This window comes from Aspergillus fischeri, genomic scaffold (genome assembly GCF_000149645.3).
Source record: "Aspergillus fischeri NRRL 181 1099437636245 genomic scaffold, whole genome shotgun sequence".
In the NCBI taxonomy this organism is placed as follows: Eukaryota; Fungi; Ascomycota; class Eurotiomycetes; order Eurotiales; family Aspergillaceae; genus Aspergillus; species Aspergillus fischeri.
Window position 1 is genome coordinate 1,265,378 of NW_001509773.1, and position 18,901 is coordinate 1,284,278.

Consider the following 18,901-nt stretch of genomic DNA (forward strand, 5'->3'; position numbering starts at 1 on the left):
CCAAAGGCCCCTCAGCTTCAGCCTTTGCCAAGCAGAAATTCGTCTTAGGGACGATCAAGTTATAGAGTTTCTGCACAGACCGGGGTCTCTGGGTCAATGAGGAGGCCTATTCGCGAAACAAACTTCATTGCAAGATCGCAATTGATCAATATTTCTGAGCACCCTTGAACTCTCAACAAACCTGGGAAGAACACAGCGTCAGTGACAACGCTTGACGGCACGGGGTCATGCACGCCTTCTGGGTTCCAGGCGAGTAAGGCGTCAAGACGGTCTTTGGGAAAATCGCTAGCAGAAGCCACTCTGTTTCCGTCATTACTGATTGCATAGTATTAGACAGGTATTGACTTTCCAGTTTCACAAGTGCAGACCAGTTTCCCATTCGTTCCCTTCATAGATATCGACATTCCGTTGGATCTTACTCGCAGCGCGCCACGCCAGCAACCGCAAGCAGAACATACAGTTGCATTCTTGTTTCATGGGACTGCTCTTGCCGAGGGAAGACCCGGATCGTTGATGACGTTGCGACGTCGGTAGTAATTACTCTCTTAAATCACTAATATGAGAAATAGAATTTTCGATCATGATTATTGTATTGCATGTGGGAAAGGTATGAACAATCGCTAGGAATAGTCCACATGCATGCTAGTTTCGAACCGACTGCTATTGTTTATCCTAGCCCCAAAAGTTGTTGGTTGGGTTAGAAATAGAATCGATACGCATTCGTACTAAGGAAAGGAAGGCTTTGACGGAGTATAAAGAGTAATCACGGTGTCCTCGGCAGGAATGCGGCGCTTTTCTCACTGATTTCTTGATGTCCTCGTCAATTATCGATCTCTTACTCTCCTTAGGTGTCTTTGTGCATTGGTAATTTGGGGGCTGACTTTCGCTACCAAGGGAGGCAGCACAACGGTCCTATCTGTTCCTTCACCTAGACATGATGGTATCGAAGGTTGTCAAGTAATCTGTCAGACTTGACCTTGAGAGGTCAAGGACTTAAATTTAAAAGGCTGGAAGAAGATCCATTCGGGGATCAGCATTGGAAGGATCCGGGAAAAAGAAAGAGCAGAGACGGAGAACGGGATCTTCCCGGCTAGGGAGACTGGGGAGCAACAAAGCAACGAATAGATTGACTGAGTGGCTATTCCATATTGAAATTGATTGAGTTAGTCTTCTAAATGTAAAATAAAGAGATGTCAGCCTTGATCTCATCTGTTCTTGCTGGAGGCGAACAAAAAAAGGTCAATTCTTCCGCTTGGGAATTTGTTTGTACCCGCTTGTCATGAGGGGTCGAGGCCCACCACCTGACTTGACGGAAGAACAATGGACTGAGGATGGCAAGATTTCATTGACGTGGAAAAGAACAATGATTAGGATATAGCAACATCGCAAAGAAAGTTGCTCTACTCGCGTGTATAAATGAGTGTATGATCGGAAACTTGATTACTATCCTAGATATTCTATGCCTGTTATCGCAGCGACTGGGAAACACCGTCGCAAAGTCCTTTTCTCTTCGACCAGTCAAGGACCATCCGTGACCGCAGGAAAACCAAAAGGTCGAAAGTTCAGCGCCAACCTGCAGGTCAATAGTCGCTCCCCAGCGGCCACCAGTTTCCACAACCATTCATCGTCCTCCCAGAGCGGAAAGATGGGGGAAAGCCAAGTCCATCCCGGAATTCCAGCGCTCTTCAGGGAACCGCCTCTGATCCACGACTCGCTCTCCACAGAGACCACTGACCTTCAGAGCGAAACAGTCAACAAATGCCTGCCATTGCTGAAGGGAATCCACAACAGTCAAAAAGGTCCCTTTAACAAGTATGGGATCCCCGCTCTTCAACGCAAAGACCACATTGAGTATCTTTACGACTCACTGGAGGACTATCCGGCCTCCTTTGTCGCGCTCGATGCTAGTCGCCCTTGGATGGTTTACTGGGCCTTGGCAGGGCTATGCCTTCTAGGAGAAGATGTGACTCGATTTCGCGAACGGTAAGCTTGTCCTTAATTTATGTAGTCGGGCTCCCTGTCCGACATGGATTTCGACTAATTATTGCCAGCGTCATCTCCACATTCACTGCTGCACAGAATCCCACTGGTGGGATTGGAGGAGGGCATAGCCAGATGTCCCATGTTGCATCGAGCTATGCTGCGGTGCTGTCTATCGCGATGGTTGGTGGTGAAGAGGCATTCAAATTGATTGATCGAAAGGCAATGTGAGTTGTGATGAGGCACGTCCTCTACCTGCAAGTCATCGCTAACCTTCTTGAGGTGGAAATGGCTCGGAAAATTGAAGCAGCCTGATGGCGGCTTTACAGTCTGTGAGGGTGGAGAAGAGGACGTGCGGTAACATTTCCCTATCAGTCTTTCTCTGCATATGTAGCAATTCACTGAGTCGCCAGCTCAGAGGCGCCTACTGCGCGATGGTAGTCCATGCTCTCCTCGATTTGCCACTAGCATTGCCCCCGGAAGCCGAAGCTCGGCAGAATGGGTTGGAGACATTCACGGATGGCCTTCCTGAATATCTTTCGCGATGTAAGTGGCGTCCTTTGCTGAGCTTCCTGGTTGTGATTGACAGTGAAATTGCAGGTCAGACGTATGAAGGTGGTATCTCCGGGAGTCCGGGCACCGAGGCGCATGGCGCTTATGCCTTTTGTGCTTTGGCCTGTCTGTGTCTCCTTGGTCGGCCTGAAGTGGTTGTGCCAAGGTAAGGATCCGCATCCACAAATCATCTTTTTACCCCTGCTGAGTGTATTAGATATATGAATGTTGCAACACTCCTTCCCTGGCTCTCGGCTCGACAATATGCACCTGAGGGAGGTTTCTCCGGCAGAACCAACAAATTGGTGGACGGGTGTTACAGCCACTGGGTTGGAAATTGCTGGCCCCTCGTCCAGGCTGCGCTAGATGGCACTCAGCCAGCGGCAGGCCATAAGCGAGCTTCCGTCGGCAATCTTTACAGTCGAGAGGGATTGACAAGATATATCCTTTCTTGTTGCCAGTGCAAGCTTGGCGGCCTTCGAGACAAACCGGGAAAGTATGTCAATTCTGCCCCCAACATTCGAAGTAAAAGTGCAAAGGCTGACTGTCTACAGACACCCGGATTCATACCATACATGTTATGCCCTCTCCGGGCTCAGCACGGTTCAATATCACCATTACTGTACTGACTCAAGTGCGAGCTCGAAGAATGACTTCAGCTCTGCATTCTCTTGGAAGCACGACCCTAACCTCGCCTCGGATGATCAAGGATCCGACATTGGCGTATTCGCTGAGAATGACCGACTCGTTCCGTTCCATCCCATTTTTGTCATTCCACACAAGTCAGCCGAAGGTATACGTGTCTGGTTCGAAAATCAATCTTTCGACCTGTAGACTAGCCCGAGAAAAGTAAGGTGTAAGGGTTGGGGTGTTGGAAAGGTTCGAGAAAGCGAACAAATGAAGCTGATAGCAGCGTGTGCACTGCACACTGACAGTCGGGATGTACATGTGACTCGTTCAAATTCAAGTTACACTAAGAGCAAATTTACGGGCTATGCTCACCATGTCACATGTGTCGCACATTTATCTATTCCAACGTGCGCTCAGCGTCATCAAGGAGTGGCTGACCAGCGAAGTGAAGCTGGTGATTAGAAGCAAGGGATAGAAGGCGACTAAGCTAAGGATTGCGGAGTGCAGTCGCAGTCCGCACAGTCCTTTCCTCGACATTGATGAGGCAGGGGACTTGATGGTTTCAGGGATCAGTTGAGAGTTTGACATACTGGAAGGTTGAGAAGCATCGATAGATCGCTTGGATGAGAATCGAGGTCGTTGGGAACATGAGGTTCATAGTCTTAACCCCCTTCTATCACTCACTAGTTTCTTTAAGCGGATATTGTGACTGAGGCAGCGAGGCCTGTTTTCCTCCTCATGACTTGCCGCTTGCTTAGCCGCCCCCTTCTCCTTTTCATCTCTCAAGTTACCTAGTTTATCAACTTTTCCTCATTGGCAGCATTTCGAGGAAATGAGACTGCATGAGCCATTCTGCCCCTGGCCTAGCTCCCATTCTCGGCGTCTGGGTTGAAGAATTTACGGACATGTCAGATTGCTCATACTCTATTCGTTACTTGAAGACTCGTCCGAGCGCCTGTATGGGAGAAGAAGGCAGACTTGCGCCATGCACCGGCAGTGAAAGTAAGTTTGGCTTCCTCGACAGTCATCCTGCATTACGTCCACAACTGGGTCGTCAGCATCGATGTTGATTGTGTCTACTCGATTTAGTACCATCGGGATTTCCTCCCGATTTATGATGTATACTTCTGTGGAATGCTATGCAACGGCATCTCCAATCTTCATCAACGTTGCGTGCTCTATCTGCTTCTCCTTGCCATCAGAAGCGATTGTCGTGCAAGGAAAAGTGGCATGGATTCCCCACTTCACCTAAGTGAGAACTGCCAACTCATCATTGCATCCGATGCCTGCCTGTCACAACACACACGTTGGGCCACTATCGTCCGTCGAAATTCCAGGACTAACCTATTGCATTTGTCTAATTCTGCATGGCAGATTATGACGACCACCACTATCAGACTGGCAGACCGGCGCCTCTCATCCCGGTTTGCTCTTCCACCCTGGGGTTGGAGCTCGTGTGCCCCCTCCTTTCCACGCCTCCTTAGTTCCGATCGAGTTTGAGGCTGCTCTGAGTCCAAGGACAGTGAAAGCATTATGCCGAGAAACGGTCGATATTGGAAGGGAGTCCCTGCCCGGGACACTAGCCGAACCGTCATGACTTACTCTCGCCATTGTGGCGTGGGATCAGAGTTCTTTCGCAGCTTAACGCCTCTTTACAGCTTTTGCAAGTCTCCTTCCGACTAGTGTTTTGCGGACAAAAACCTTCAGTCCGCTTCTAATACACTGTAGTAACGGTTATATAATCATTTTATCTTTCATTCTTCTAGGTTCGAGCTAGAATTGGGATTCCTGCCGTCCTGCGTGGCATGCATCTTGTTACGAACGGGAGCGCATTAGTGGTTTTCTACAACGCCTTTCATTAAACGCGCTGATGCGACCCAATATCTTGAACATGAGGACAGTAGTAAATGTCCTGCATTCTTCTTATGTTGCGGGGTTTTATGGGATCCCCTTCGCACGACTGTGCATCAGCGCCGAAGCGAAAAAGGCGCCAGAAAATTCCGATTAAACATGGCCTCCGCTCAGATGGCTGGGCGTTCATCTGCAACAGCGCAGCGATGGCAGATTGACACCACGATTTGCTCGGAGATTGTTATGCTGCGCGACATGCCAATCTTTGCCGCATGGATCGGCGGCGAATAGCACCGTGGCGGATGGACCAGGAAGCTCCATTTTCCCAAGCTTAATCACTGGTCGAAAGCCATGCCAACGCATCAACGGTCCAATATGGCTCGCGACTCGGAATTGAGAGAAAACAAAGAAGAACACACCCACGAAAGATCCTTAGTGCAATCATGATTAAGCCGACATTCGACCTTCCTAGTCCAGCCAATATGGTAGAACAAAGGGCATTCCTAAAATTTGTTAATTTCGCTTGGAAACCTCTGACCCCTTCTGCCGTTGGACATAGGACTTGACGTCTGCTTCTGGAGCCCCACCTGTTTATTTGAGCCGATTATACCTAGCCCGATGGTCGTCGTCCTTCTTTTCTTTTTCGATCGTTCATTATCATCATTGAAGCCGTCTACCATGTTGCTGTCTTCCTTCGGCCGCTAGTTCCAATGTGCTCACGTTTTGGTGACCCTCTTTGTCCCCATTCATCTATACTAAGCATCTCGACGCCGATTGACCCGCTGCAGGGACTTTTGATCCTTCCCTGCTAGCAAATCGCATCATTGTGTGAACAACGTGGGCATTGGGCAGCAAAAACCATCTCTCCCAAGAGGCTTGTTGAATGCCTCTGGATTGATTGCCAGGTTGCCGTGCAGGGTCAATATAGCCAGGACAGCGAATACTAGACCGATACCGCTCCGTCCCATACATTTTATTGGCCGCTATCTGTACACGCCATGTACTATATTCTCTATCTTGCGAGTATGTCACCCCATCAGCCCCCATCGGCGCCCTGCGGATTGTTGTATACACGAAAACTCCGTCCTTTGATTGGGCTTGGCACTGTTTGAATCTGGCCTCGTTTTCGCTTCCTTCAAGGACCCTGCAAGTTGCAATCGGTTTCACTGGAAGACCACATGAACCGCTTTATCTCTCATCATTCTGATTTGTCGTTGATCCCTGACTACCACGGCGGGTTTCTTTCCATCCTCTACACATTAGACTTGATCTTCCGTTTTGAGCAGCCAATAACCATGCGAAACAGGTCTTTGTCGACGCCGCCGTTGGCCAGAACCTCAATACGAGTCCTACGCAGGTACAGGCGGATACTCCTGCATTGTGCGCGTCAACAACCGCGAATACCAAACAGATTCCGTATGCGAATCCGAGACCCTTGCCCGTGAGAATGCGGCCATGCGGGCGTACTTGATTTGTCGGAACTTCTCCATCAACGACGGCATGTATCCTGCGGGCCATGACCACGGGGGTATCGTACAGGGGATCCCGGTGGCTATTGGTACGGGCCGGAAGAGCCGCTATCTTGACGATGCTGATACCTCGACGAGTGGAGAGAGCAGGAGCGGTGGGAGTAGCCCAGAAAGCCATGAGGGGAACCGGCTCAGTCTCGACCGACAGACTCTGGGCTCAGCCAGGACACTCGCCTTTAGCAGCCGGGCACGATAATGCCACGCGATTCGAGTGACGGAGGCTAACAGTGAGGGATTGAGAGATCACGAATTCAAACAAGGAAAAGGCAAAGGGAAAAAAGAAAAACACACTTACGACGTTACGATTGATGACATGACTTGGAATATCCTAATAGATTGAAGGGCCTTTTGCCAGTGGCTTTCATGCAACGAAGATATGTAGTTTTCCCTTGATAGATGACGATGATTCGGCTGGCTGACTGAGTTACTGGAATTCGTGTTGAGCATTGTCCTTTATTTTTCTGCATGGGGTGGCCAGTACTGCTTGAGGTGGATGTCCCTTTTCTATTATCGTTCAATCGAAGCAATATTGCAATTTCTTAATGATGACTCCTGGTCTACCTGGCAATTAGGATCCTTGTACTGATGTTTCCAAAACGGTGGTAAACCTGAGGCATGAATCTGGTTAGTTGCTATGTTTGCACTGTTTGCTTATTCGCTTAGGCATCATGACGTATATCCGTCTAGGTTCCAAGGCACCGCCTCAGCTCAATGACCTGTTTATCAGCAATTGATCTCTCCAACAACATATTAGAAGATGGAGAATCTGAAATAGAGTTCTTTTCTCAACAATGGTCACTCTCTTTTTTCCAATAATTGCATAGATCTCGTTGATTTCTCGATAAACCTGCAGAGTACTTTCACATGGTTCTCAGCTGAGACACTAAAAATGCGGGCGCTTGTTAGCCGCACACCCATTGCGGCTGCATTGCGGTCTGCAACGCTGGGAAGTCAGTGTGCTTCAATCCAATATAATAGTTTGAATATCCTTGACCGATTACCTCAGCCCTTGCCGTCGAGATCATTCCGAATCCGATACACAGGAGTGTCGACATCAGGTCGCGTGACACAGACATGTCGACGGAGTTTCCAACTGAGTGCCAGCAGCAGAGATAAGCGGGGGCCTCAATCAGCCGAACCGGATCCTCTGGAGAGGCTTGAGGTCAAAAAGGTACAGCAGCAGCATGAAAATGAGAAGGACGATTCGGGCCGAGATACGAAGTCTGGGGGAAAAGTTGCGAAGGCGATGACGAAGGGCGATACGATTGCAGGCAAGCTATTGACGACGCCGTCGAGGTTGTTTAAGCTTCTCATTCCATTGACAACCATCAACCGCAAAGGTATGTTTCTGTTGGTATGAGGTTCTGGCTGTGGCTGACAATTTCAAGACATTGAGCAGATTGCCATTCTGATCCACCCGCAGCAGCCCCTATCCCATCTAGAACGTCTAATCCAGTCCGAGGTACCCCCAATCGAAGACGAGAACGGTCAGAAGAGACCACCTGCTGTGTCGTTCATCGCGCTCCAGCTTGAACAGGACGCCATCAGGCCGAAACGGGGTATGTACGAAGGTACGGATGCTGAAATTCACAGAGTCGAAGGAGGAAAGGATGACGCGACAGTGGCAAAACGAGGGGAAGATTTTCAGGAGGTGGACGAAACGTTCAGCTATCTGCGACGGCCAGGGCCTGGACAGGGCGACAAGGAGCAGCGCTTCATCCGGTGGTCGCAGTCCACGGAGATTGGAGACTTTATCCGGGATGCCGCGCGGGCCAAGGAGTTCATTGTAACGATCGAAGGTGCACCGGCGGGGCTGGAACAGATTCACGTTGCCGTGCCTTCATTCGACGAGAGGACATATTTCCTGCGGATGAGGCTGCGGAAGATCTCTCGCAGAATCCAGGGTCTTGCGGAGATCAAGCATGAGTGTGACGCGCTGGCGCATCGGGGTGCTCAACGGGTGGCACTTGGCGGGTTTGGCATTCTCGCCTTTTGGTGGTACATTGTGTACAAACTGACCTTTGAGACGGACCTGGGGTGGGATACGATGGAGCCGGTGACCTATCTGGTCAGCTTGTCCACTTTGATGGGTGGCTACCTTTGGTTCCTATATCACAACCGCGAGATTTCCTATCGTTCAGCGCTTGATTTTACAATCAATGCGCGGCAAAAGAAACTCTACCAGATGAAAGGGATTGACCTTCAGGTGTGGGAATCACTCATTGATGAAGCCAATGCGATACGCAGGGAAATCAAGAACATCGCGGCCGAGTACGACGTTGATTGGGATGAACGAAAGGACGAGCAGGACGACCGCGTTACCGAGGCTTTGAAGAAGGAGAGAAGACTCAAGAACGGATCTCAGAAAGAAGAGCGGCCAAAGGACGACAGAGACGATGATTGATTGATTGATTGTATGAATATTGACCAGCGATGAAAGGGTTGTCTATACAAAAGAAGGAAGTTGGAAAACTCAAGCCAGCACCGTCGCCTCGTTAAACGTTAAAACACCCGCATCATCCATTCCTCACCGGGTCATAATACGTCTTCTTTGTCAGTCCACTGTCCGATTGTGCCGTCTGCTTATCCCTTTTCGAATCCTGGCCTGGACGCTGTCAGCAATGCATCGATACTGTTTCTTGGCCAACCTACCATGATCGTCACCCTTCCGCCGATTACGGTTATTGCGAACATCTCTCGACCGAAACACGCTGTACAACAACCAGCCAGCCACCCAGTTGGGACCGTACTCGCCCGTGGTGTTGCCCCGCTCGAACAGCGGCCGCGTCAAGGGCCCGGCGTTCCGTGAGATCTCCATGATGCCCCATCGCTGTCTCTCCGGGCGGATATGATGCCAGAAAAAGGGTGGCCGGGTGCTGGGGTCATTTCTGACGCTGTCCAGCAGATCTGAGGTATCTTGGTTCATTCGATTGTATACGACGATGGCTTCATCCTGTACATACTCAGCATACTGTACAATACATTCTCGCACCTGCACATAGACATATGGAGACATACCCTCATAGCTCGATAGTACTGCTCATGCTGGGGATCGTGCGAGTTCAGCCCCAGCGCCTGCATAAACTCCTCCTTTGACACACGGGGTCCAACGGCCGGCATCCCGAAGATTAGCTAGTGCAGCAGCAGGTATAGATAACCTGTTGCCTTTAGGCGTGAAGCAAAAGCAGACAGCAACTTATACCCAGGGGGAAAGCAGAATGAGGCAAGCAATGCATTGCTCCTGAGGACCGGGAAACCATCGTAGTTAAAAAAAGGAACGTAGCACAGCGCCTGTCAGCCATCCCATCCATCCATCACTCCCAGCCTCGAAGTCTACATGACAGTCCGACTGCCTACGACAATCGGCCGCGAGCTCGGACGGGCTGTGATTGGCAACGAGGGCACGGAAATGGGTTTGATTTGGTGCACGCAGATATCTGCAAGGCCGTTGTCGATTGTCGATGGGCCGGCGATTGAGGTTTCGGCGGTTGCAGGGCTGTAGGTATCCGTCCGTTTTCTCTGTGGACCTGGCTAGTGGGTGTGGTGCTTGCACATACTTCCTCTACTGACTTGTCTGTTTCTGTTGCCGCTAAGTAGCTGATATAAGTATGCTCTAGACGGAGTTGATGAATACCACAACTATATCTGTACTTCGACCGTAGACGAATATAGTCCAAATCCAAACCACTCGATTGACTGACATCCGAATCAAGTCAGCCTGCAAACTCCAGCTCCAACTTCGACCGTTTGATCAAGCACACACGACCCGGGGCTGGTTTGCTTGGCTGCACATATGCCGGTATACCGCACTGTACTCGTACTTTAATCAGTTCCTCATCGCCATCCCCTACTACACTTCCATTCTGCCGCCTTGCCGTAAAGGCACTACAGAGGCGAGAAGACACTACACTCAACTCAACTCCAAATATCCCAACTTATACTCCAACAACGTCAGAACAGAAACTAAAGCTTTCCAGAGAGGGTTGAATTGAATTGATTCGCAAATGTGCAGAATTGCCTGTCCCACTCCCATCCGCCTGCTGTGTAACCATCGCCCCTAGACCAAGCTACGCGCGCTCTCAAGGTGCTTCCCTCCTTGATACTCCGTTCTGCATAGACGGCAAAAATTTTGTGAATGCTAGGTACCGAAGAGGGGACGGAGATAGGATGAAATAGTAGAGTTATAATGGTAAGTGTGCCTCTGGCATTGTTGGTTCGGATCGGATGGTGGGTAGGCTCTACATCTATCCGAGTGCTCTGCTGCGGATGCGGCTGTGTGTTTGCATGGCAGTTAGATCGTTTCCGAGACTGCCAGAGAATAAAAGCCAAGAGAAGACAAGGCGTCCAATCTTCATCTGGCTATGATGGAAACCTCTCGAAGCTGGCGTGGTTTGCTTGGTGCAGGGGCTGTATGTCGTGCAAGTCTGCGATGGGCCTTTGCATACTCTGAATATACTTAGAAGGTGACGGGTGAGGCTACCGGACTGTGGTACGGGGCAGGAATGTGTTAGACAGCTGCTTGTGACTGTCTGGTGGCCGCGCGCAGGATGACATGTTGTACATTACCTTCACTGCTCCTGAATTTTATGCTGCTGTTCTGTTGGATAAAAAGTCCTCTATTTGTCTAGCAAACAGAAGTTGGAATTTTGCATGCTGCCTGAGATATGCCTTTTCCCTGCTGGAATCTGGCATTGTAGTCAAAAGACTTGGGGCAAGGAGAAGCAATGTCTGATAAAACTGATGAAGTCTAATCTTGCATGCTAGGAATGATGGCTCATACAAAACCCCATTTGCTAAGCGCTGAACATCATTTTAAGTAATCCAATGATTTGATACAGAAAGGCAGTGGTGGAAATTATCTGTCGCTTTTGTTCTTCACTCCTCTTGCAGACAGGACTGTTCTGGGTATGTGGACTGACGTGAAGAGTGATTGTGTGTATATGTGTGTAGGATCTCAACTCTGTCGTGTGGTATATTCAGAAGCACATCCTTCCCATGCTCGTTCTGCCTCTGCTCTCTATGTGCAAGCTCTTCCCCTTGGTCAATCAACTATTTAGAGGAGGGCGAGGTGACCTCGGGAGACTTTGTCTCGCCGTAATAGCTGCGGAGGAACTGCGCTACTTCACTATAGTCCTTCTTGACTTCAGCCAGGGTTTCCTGGATGTGCTTCAGCGATTTCTCCTCATCGGGTTCGTCGACAGTGCCAGTCTCATCTTTACCAGCACCGTAATGCTGGATCTTTTCGCAGTGATCTTTGACCTTCTTCAACCCGAGAGTAGCTGACGATCCTTTTAGGAAATGTCCAAGCGAAGAAAGCTCATCTAGGTCCTTGTTCTCTCTGTGATGTTGAATGTTAGTCCAACTTGGACGGTCAGCATGGAGCAACGAACACTTACAAAGCCTTGTCCATCTTGTCGAACGTGGTTTCGGCTTGATCGAAGAATCCATACACGATGCCCTTGCTGAAATCCATGTCTTCATCATCGTCCATCTCCAAGATCTGGTCGAAAGTGGCCTTGTCGATGACTTCGCTCATCTCTGAGAGCTTCTTGGGAGGAGCAGTCTCCTTGGGCTGGGGCTGTCGAGATGTCAGTGTCCACTCAACAGCAGGTACGATGGTCACTGGCAGCAACGTACAGATTCCTCAACGGCCTTGGTCTTGGTAGTGGTTGTAGGAGCCATGTTTGTAAGTACGTGATGCTTAGCGCTGTTTCTCCAGCAGATGAGCGAAAGATGGATCAAGAAAGACTCGTTAAGGTTGACGCTTTGCTGTACCTTTCTCCTCTTCGTGGCGTATGTGGCTCTTCAAAGCTGGAAAAGCAAACCGTGGTCACGATCTTGGACACAGACTCGATCTACACGGTGCGAAAAGGTTAGTTCAAGCGCTAAACCAGTTGTTTCATGCTTCTCGAGTTCCAGGGCGAGATTACGGCGATTTCAAGCAACAGGCGCTCAGCGCTTGAGACTCGACCGCCACGGGTAGCCGCCCTACGCAGTGAGAAGGTTACTGGGTCGGAGGGCTATGAAAGTCCAGACAGCGGGGAGGGAAGAGATATACAAACAACAGGGGAGGCTTGTCAGGAGGCTTAACATGATGGGGGCTGATGGACGAGGGGTAGGGAATCAGGGAGAATCACCTCCGGTACGTTTCCTTCCTGTTGGTTGCAGAGGCCACAGGATGTAGCGGGGTTCTTTCCAAGGTGGAACCAATCGAGCACAAAGGCTTCAGGGACAAAAGTAGCTTAACAAGCCACCACGACAGGCGGTGGTCTCAGGGATCGGAGGTTGGTTTAAGGGAGTTACAGGAGCAACATCCGGTATTAATGCGGATAGAAGAGGCTTGGGGGAGACCGACAGAAAGGGAGGGATGTACGGGGCGGAAGTATTAGATTTAACAGGCATTTTGGGACATGACGAGGAGCAGCAGCAGCAGCAGCAGCAGCAGCAGGAGGGGACGAGGGATGACCCGAAACCGAACCACACAGACAACCTAGACGGAGCCTAAAGGGGAAGGGGTCCACATGGTTGAGAGGGACAGATCATGGTAGCTGACAAAGGAAATGAAAGAAAAGTAGTAAAGCTGTCTGGACTGAGAAAACTAATTGATGATAGGACAGGGGAGGCGCAGAGGATGAGAGGACGAGGAAGAGGAGGGGTAGTAAGTATTGGGGTATCCCACCTTGTATTGCTATTATTGTTGTTGTAGTAGACGGTAGTAGATGATGGTGATGCTGTTGATGCTGATGACAGACAGTGATGGTCAAAGAGGCCTGTCTGCAGTCTAAAGAGTATATGATTTGCTACCAAACCACCCACTGAGGAGTCAGTCACTGTAGCAGAAGCTGAGAAAAAAGTGTGGCAGATTAGAGATTCAACAGTGTGCAAAGGAAAAAGAACCCAAATAAGGATAAAGTGAGGAATCAGAGCGCAAGGAAAAGCAAGAGCGCAAACAGCCAAAGTGGAATGTGGTTGATTGTTTGACTGGACAAGGGGAAAGCGTGACAGTGTTTCTTTTACCTTCAACAAACTATCCGTAATATTTTTGATAATTCCTTTTTCTCCCTTTTTCCTTCCGTTTAATCCCTTCTGTTTGGCGCGCTCGAAGAGGTAAAGACTCAAAGAGAAGACTACAAGAGAGTTGTGTGGAGGGGCAAAAATGTGGGCGGGCTTTTTTTTTTTTTTCTTTTTGGTGAGCGGCGGGGACAAGAGGAGATAGACTAGCCCTTGGGATCAGCGATGACTATGTTCGATTGACAGTTTGCAGCCAGAGTGGCTCGTGTCTTGGTAATGAGCTATTGACACAGACGATTTCAGAAAACTACCGGAATGTCCGAAACGTAGGAAGGAGGAGCCTCTTTAGTTGTCAATGCTCTCAAGACTGGAGCAGTTGCAATCGGGTAGAGGAATAATAAAAACGAAGCTGTTCCGATAATAATAAAAATAATACCTACCGTCGGGAGGATAATCCCAAAAGGCTAATAAATGGGGTCAACCGACAGCGCCAGAGACAAAAGGAATAGTCCGTATCCCTCCTCCATCGTCACGCATCAAGATTGAAGACGAGGACTCGAGAATCTACTTAGCTTCATCTGGCGTCATTTTATGACCTCGTGAGTATGCAACCTCCACCAGCAGTTGAATCCCTGGGTAGCCTCATCAATAGCCTTTTAAGAATCTAAAGATAAATTTTCATCTGAAGTCGTCTCTCAGTTTTCATCCCCACTTCTTCGCTGGAGATGCACGTTGAAATCATCGCACTACAGACTGACGTAGGGTGTCAGCTAGTCAGCCTCTCATTGGCCGTTGGGGGCGTGTTAGGTCACTGGCAGGGGGCGGGTTCGATCCACTGCGACATCATCGCCAAACTCCTCCCAAGTCCTTGTTCCCCCGACCCTGGCCAAGGCTGTCATATAATCTCAGACATCAACATGCTACTTTTTGACGATTCGTTAGTTCAGTGACGAGTGAGCCCTTTCCGAATGAGTTCGCATCCAACGGAATCCGTCTTTCTCGTCTGACATCACAACCGACAGCATCTCAGGCCATGGGCTGTTCTGGGCCCTCAGGAACCGTCCCAGATATAGTGGACGTCCGGAAAGCACGTACCGGACAAGCAAACATCCAGAGTAAGAAGAAGCCCAAAGAACGATAAGGACTCGCCAGTTCGCCCTGCGTTTTCCAAGATCACCTGTGTTCTTGCCAAAGAGAAGCCAGCGGGGTTTGACAGACTAACACAGAAACGGATAATCCGTCCAAGTGGAATACCCAAGCGAACAGTGTCGGTGCCATTCCACAACCTCGGTGGGCTTCGCATCGACACCAGATGTGAAGATGAGGCACTGAGGCTCCTGATTGAGTTATTTAGAACTCTCGCATCATCTCTCTGCTTTTCCTTCGCCAGATCCAGTCGAGAGGCATTATGTGGCTTTATATTTCCTCCAAGTTGAAGTGGACAAGGAACTTGACATTTTCCTCCCCCCATTGTGGCTTCAGCCATTTTCGACATTTGAGGTGATGAACTTTGACTGCTGTTGGTCAGTTCGACCATGGCTGTGACTTCCAGCCAATCATATTTGGGAAGGGAGCAAAAAATGACATCACAGTGGATTCGATCCGAAGTTTGGAGAAGACAAACGACCAATTCGGGAATTTTGGCTCGCCTATGACGTTGATGTTAGGGGTCATTGCCAAGTCTTACTGAAGCTCGGGCCCTTTCGGCTGGAAGTATGAAGAGGGGCCAAATGGCTTATCCTTCTCCGTACAGCAACAGCTTATACCTATTTACTATTATTATGAAGCCATAAATAATAATAACAGGGATAGGCTGACTATCAGAGACACTGGAAATCCCAAGTAGTACTGAAGTAAGTGGAGAACGGGCCAGCCGAGAGTGGAAGATGGATGACCCTTCCTACCTACTGCCTCAGGCATTTCGCGTTATCTAGATACTCGGTGTACGGAGTAGGATATTCTACGACCAGTATTGACAACAGTGTGGACACCCTGATCGGCCTGACTAACTTAGCAAACTACTGTTATGTCTCTCAGCATCTCCACATCAACTGATCAACTGATCCGAATACAGAGCTCTGCAACAGACTGATAGATGACAAAATCATCGCGGATCTGATCCGAGAAGCAGAAACAGCATATCACTAGTTGTTATCATTTCGGCATACAGTCGGTAACTCATACAGCCCACCACTTACACTGCTTTGTTTATATGACATCAGACCGCGTGGCTGGAAACTTCGTCGGATGACAAAAGTCAAGAAATCTTCGTCTGTTCTTAGCCTCGACATGAAAGCGGTGTCCTCCGTACACTGCTGTCTTTTGATATGGTACAACAGACGAAGATATAAGCATGAATAACTACGGACTATTATGCCGCGCAGAGCTCAGACAGACAATGTCTTAAACTCTGAGCTGATATCAGACATTCTTTTAAAGCAATTCATGTCTCTGCCTATGGAGAAGTCGCACACAGAGTGCATGAGTATGATGAGATTTACCTAAGTTTCTACAGCCGAGGATCGATCTGATCAGAGTTATTACATAATCACCAGCCATCCCCATCAAATCAACAAAATAATAACCATCTTCACAAGCTCCGGTATCACGTCCACCAGCCAATTGACAAGTCAATTTATCATAAATTGTGAGTCTTAACTCTGCTGGCTATTTGCCCCTTTTCGCAGCTTACCAATTTCCCTTCCCCTGCGGCGCAGGCAAACAGCACATCTACAGACACGTAAAAAGGAGTACGCGACAATGTCCCAGTCCACCACAAGAGCCTCATCGGCTCCCCGGGCCTCGGCCTCAGGCCTTACTCGCGTCTACCTCCTCGCCTACAATGCCATCAGCTTCTGTCTCTGGGCCACCTGCGTCATCCGTGGCGCAATGCTAGTATTCTCGCTCGCGCCCAACGGCCACCTCCCCGCCATCTTCCACCACATCTACTCCCCGCTGCTCACAACGACCCAGACGCTCGCGGGCCTGGAGATCCTGCACAGTCTGCTGGGCATTGTGCGCGCCCCCGTCATGACAACCGCCATGCAGGTCGCCAGCCGCCTGCTCCTGGTCTGGGGCGTGATGTATCTCTTCCACGACCGCGGGGACGGGCACGGCGGCATCGTCGGCGGAGACTTCCACGAGGCATTGCCGTATGGACCTGGCGCCAAGGTCGGCGATTATGCGTTCCTGGGATGTCTGGGAGCGTGGGGCGTCACCGAGTGTATCCGGTATGGGTTTTTTGCGTTGCAGGTTTGGGGTAGTGGTGTCCCGAGTTGGTGGACTTGGTTGAGGTATTTTTTTCCTGTCTTGTGTAAGGTATGTATGTGCTTGCTGACGATGATAGGTACAATACCTTCTATGTGCTATATCCAATTGGTATCAGCAGCGAGTGCATCATGGTTTGGAAGGCGCTCAAGCCCGCTGCTGAATGGAATCCTCTTTACTGGTGGTTCTTGGTGGTGGTCCTTGTCATCTATGTTCCCGGTACGTTGGTTTTCTGGCAACGCGCGCCGCCAATCGCTAACTTTCTTCAGGCTCATACATTCTCTACACGCACATGATTGCGCAGAGGCGCAAGGTTATGAAGAAGAAGGGAAGAGCCGAGTAAGTGTCAGACTTCACGGCTGCTGTAAGATTATCCTGGGGGTGACGGACTGTCATGATGTACATCTACGATTTTAATCAGTTATGGAATGCCATCTACTTGGCTATACTATATTCTCTATAGCTTAGAAGAATTTCTATATTGTCAGATCTGATCTATAGTTCTTTCATAATATCTCGTACAGCTTTGGCAGCAAATTTCTTCCGCTCACTCTCCGGTAACTCGGAACTCATGTCTGTTCTATTAGCATTTGAAATTACTTTCCCTGGAAAAGACATACCTCTGATAGCCTGCATCCGCATCATCAAAGCCTCCAAAGATTCGACCTTGAGTCCATCGTCTTCTTCCTCATCCTCATCAAGATCCTCTCCGACATCACCCCCATGCTCAATCGCCATCCGCAACCCTAGCATCTCGCGCTCCAGCTCATTGACCTCAAGATCGAACCCGTTCTCCCCACGATCTAGTCCGAGAAGATGCTCTTCGAGACTATCGTCGCTAAACCCCCCAGGATCCGCATCCTCAGACGGCGCAGCCCAGTCATGCGTCTCAAGGATCTCCCTAATGCGCCGCATACCCTGGTATTCTGCCACAACATTAGCCCACACTCATCAACAATATCCATAGAGAAAGACAAACCTCCATAGACATTCCGCTCCTCCCCCTCCTTCCCCTTCGGATCCCACTCTAGCACCTCCACCCCCACCATCCCCATCTCAAACAGCTGATCCTCCCACCACCCAACAGAAAACGGCTCATCGCTCGCACCATCCGAATCCTCCAAATGGCCCTCCTCGCCGCACACTCGCGCATCTTTATGTCCTCTTGTCCCTCCTACTAATACAAGCAAAACAGGGACATCCCCGACCTCCCCGCGCTCCTCCTCAATCACACCCTTGACCCGTCCAACCGCAGAAAGAAACTCCTTGAGGCTTTTCACATCCTTTCGAGACTCGGGTGAATCTGCACCTGCACCTGTATCCGTGCCCGTACCCGTACCCGCAGGTAAACTCGCACTCGTATCCTCCAGATTCCGAATACAGATCACCAGCGCCCCGATCGCGTCGCGGACAACCCGTGCGTCTTCGCCTGAGAACTCGACGGCCCATTGCGCGGGTGAGGGTGAGGGCGAGGGCGAGGGCGAGGGCGCGCTTTTCCCTTCTCCTGCTGTCTGTGTCTGTAATGGCGTTTGCGTTTGTGTGTGTGCGCGTTCATCTGCCGCTGTCTGGAGAGGGATCTCGTCAACCCATATCGGGATGTCGGCGGTGTAGTACCTGTTTGTGAGGCGGAGGGGAGGGTGGGTGGTGTACCCTGCGAAGGAGGCCGGGGGGTCGGCGACAGGGGTTTCTGTTAGGGAGTACAGGAGCGATGGGATCGTCGAGGTCGAGTGCGAGCTTGGGGAGAGGATGAGGAGACGGCGTGGGTTGCGGATTTGGGGTGCGCTCGCGGAGTTAGGGTCGGGTGGGGAGGTCATGGTCATTTCGGTGAAGGTTGGCTCAGCTTGCGCTGGACGGCTGTCGCTGAGATTTCTGTCTAGTTAAAATTGACCAAGTGCTTTGGTATTGCTTGCTTTGCTGCCATGTGGTTTGGAGAATGTGGTTTGTTGCGGGGAACTTTTGGCGGAGAACATTTCGGAGAGTTGGCTTTATCAACGGAGTACCAGGCATGTTTGGAGAGAAATCAAATCAGAGTTGGGCTATTAGCCAGTATCTAAAAGCTCTATTTGTTGCCATGCCAGGTA

General features: G+C 50.0%; 7 protein-coding genes across 7 annotated transcripts, besides 3 other annotated features; 4 read left to right on the top strand and 3 right to left on the bottom strand.

Annotated features, from left to right (window-relative positions):
- Positions 1–1,459: 1,459 nt before the first annotated feature.
- Positions 1,460–3,366, top strand: NFIA_105740 (CAAX farnesyltransferase subunit beta RAM1; the record flags this gene model as incomplete). The annotated part of the gene is made up of 7 exons (XM_001266982.1): positions 1,460–1,983; positions 2,052–2,207; positions 2,263–2,337; positions 2,399–2,526; positions 2,581–2,698; positions 2,750–3,028; positions 3,087–3,366. The coding sequence occupies 7 exons, from the start codon at positions 1,460–1,462 to the stop codon at positions 3,364–3,366; spliced, it is 1,560 nt and encodes a 519-aa protein (XP_001266983.1).
- Positions 3,367–6,011: 2,645 nt separating this feature from the next.
- On the top strand, positions 6,012–6,738 carry NFIA_105750 (uncharacterized protein; the record flags this gene model as incomplete). Its single annotated transcript, XM_001266983.1, has 2 exons — positions 6,012–6,036; positions 6,371–6,738. 2 exons carry the CDS (start codon positions 6,012–6,014, stop codon positions 6,736–6,738), a joined length of 393 nt encoding a protein of 130 aa, XP_001266984.1.
- A 693-nt stretch (positions 6,739–7,431) lies between these two features.
- On the top strand, positions 7,432–8,946 carry NFIA_105760 (uncharacterized protein; the record flags this gene model as incomplete). The annotated part of the gene is made up of 2 exons (XM_001266984.1): positions 7,432–7,882; positions 7,931–8,946. 2 exons carry the CDS (start codon positions 7,432–7,434, stop codon positions 8,944–8,946), a joined length of 1,467 nt encoding a protein of 488 aa, XP_001266985.1.
- A 112-nt stretch (positions 8,947–9,058) lies between these two features.
- Positions 9,059–9,662, bottom strand: NFIA_105770 (uncharacterized protein; the record flags this gene model as incomplete). The annotated part of the gene is made up of 3 exons (XM_001266985.1): positions 9,059–9,147; positions 9,195–9,495; positions 9,561–9,662. The coding sequence occupies 3 exons, from the start codon at positions 9,660–9,662 to the stop codon at positions 9,059–9,061; spliced, it is 492 nt and encodes a 163-aa protein (XP_001266986.1).
- A 1,929-nt stretch (positions 9,663–11,591) lies between these two features.
- Positions 11,592–12,224, bottom strand: NFIA_105780 (Hpt domain-containing protein; the record flags this gene model as incomplete). Its single annotated transcript, XM_001266986.1, has 3 exons — positions 11,592–11,880; positions 11,939–12,120; positions 12,180–12,224. 3 exons carry the CDS (start codon positions 12,222–12,224, stop codon positions 11,592–11,594), a joined length of 516 nt encoding a protein of 171 aa, XP_001266987.1.
- A 737-nt stretch (positions 12,225–12,961) lies between these two features.
- Positions 12,962–12,989: a microsatellite.
- Positions 12,962–12,990: a microsatellite.
- Positions 12,991–16,313: 3,323 nt separating this feature from the next.
- On the top strand, positions 16,314–17,163 carry NFIA_105790 (protein tyrosine phosphatase-like domain-containing protein; the record flags this gene model as incomplete). The annotated part of the gene is made up of 3 exons (XM_001266987.1): positions 16,314–16,846; positions 16,900–17,039; positions 17,090–17,163. 3 exons carry the CDS (start codon positions 16,314–16,316, stop codon positions 17,161–17,163), a joined length of 747 nt encoding a protein of 248 aa, XP_001266988.1.
- Positions 17,164–17,315: 152 nt separating this feature from the next.
- On the bottom strand, positions 17,316–18,640 carry NFIA_105800 (adaptin-binding domain-containing protein; the record flags this gene model as incomplete). Its single annotated transcript, XM_001266988.1, has 3 exons — positions 17,316–17,395; positions 17,441–17,746; positions 17,800–18,640. 3 exons carry the CDS (start codon positions 18,638–18,640, stop codon positions 17,316–17,318), a joined length of 1,227 nt encoding a protein of 408 aa, XP_001266989.1.
- Positions 18,279–18,308: a microsatellite.
- Positions 18,641–18,901: the final 261 nt, after the last annotated feature.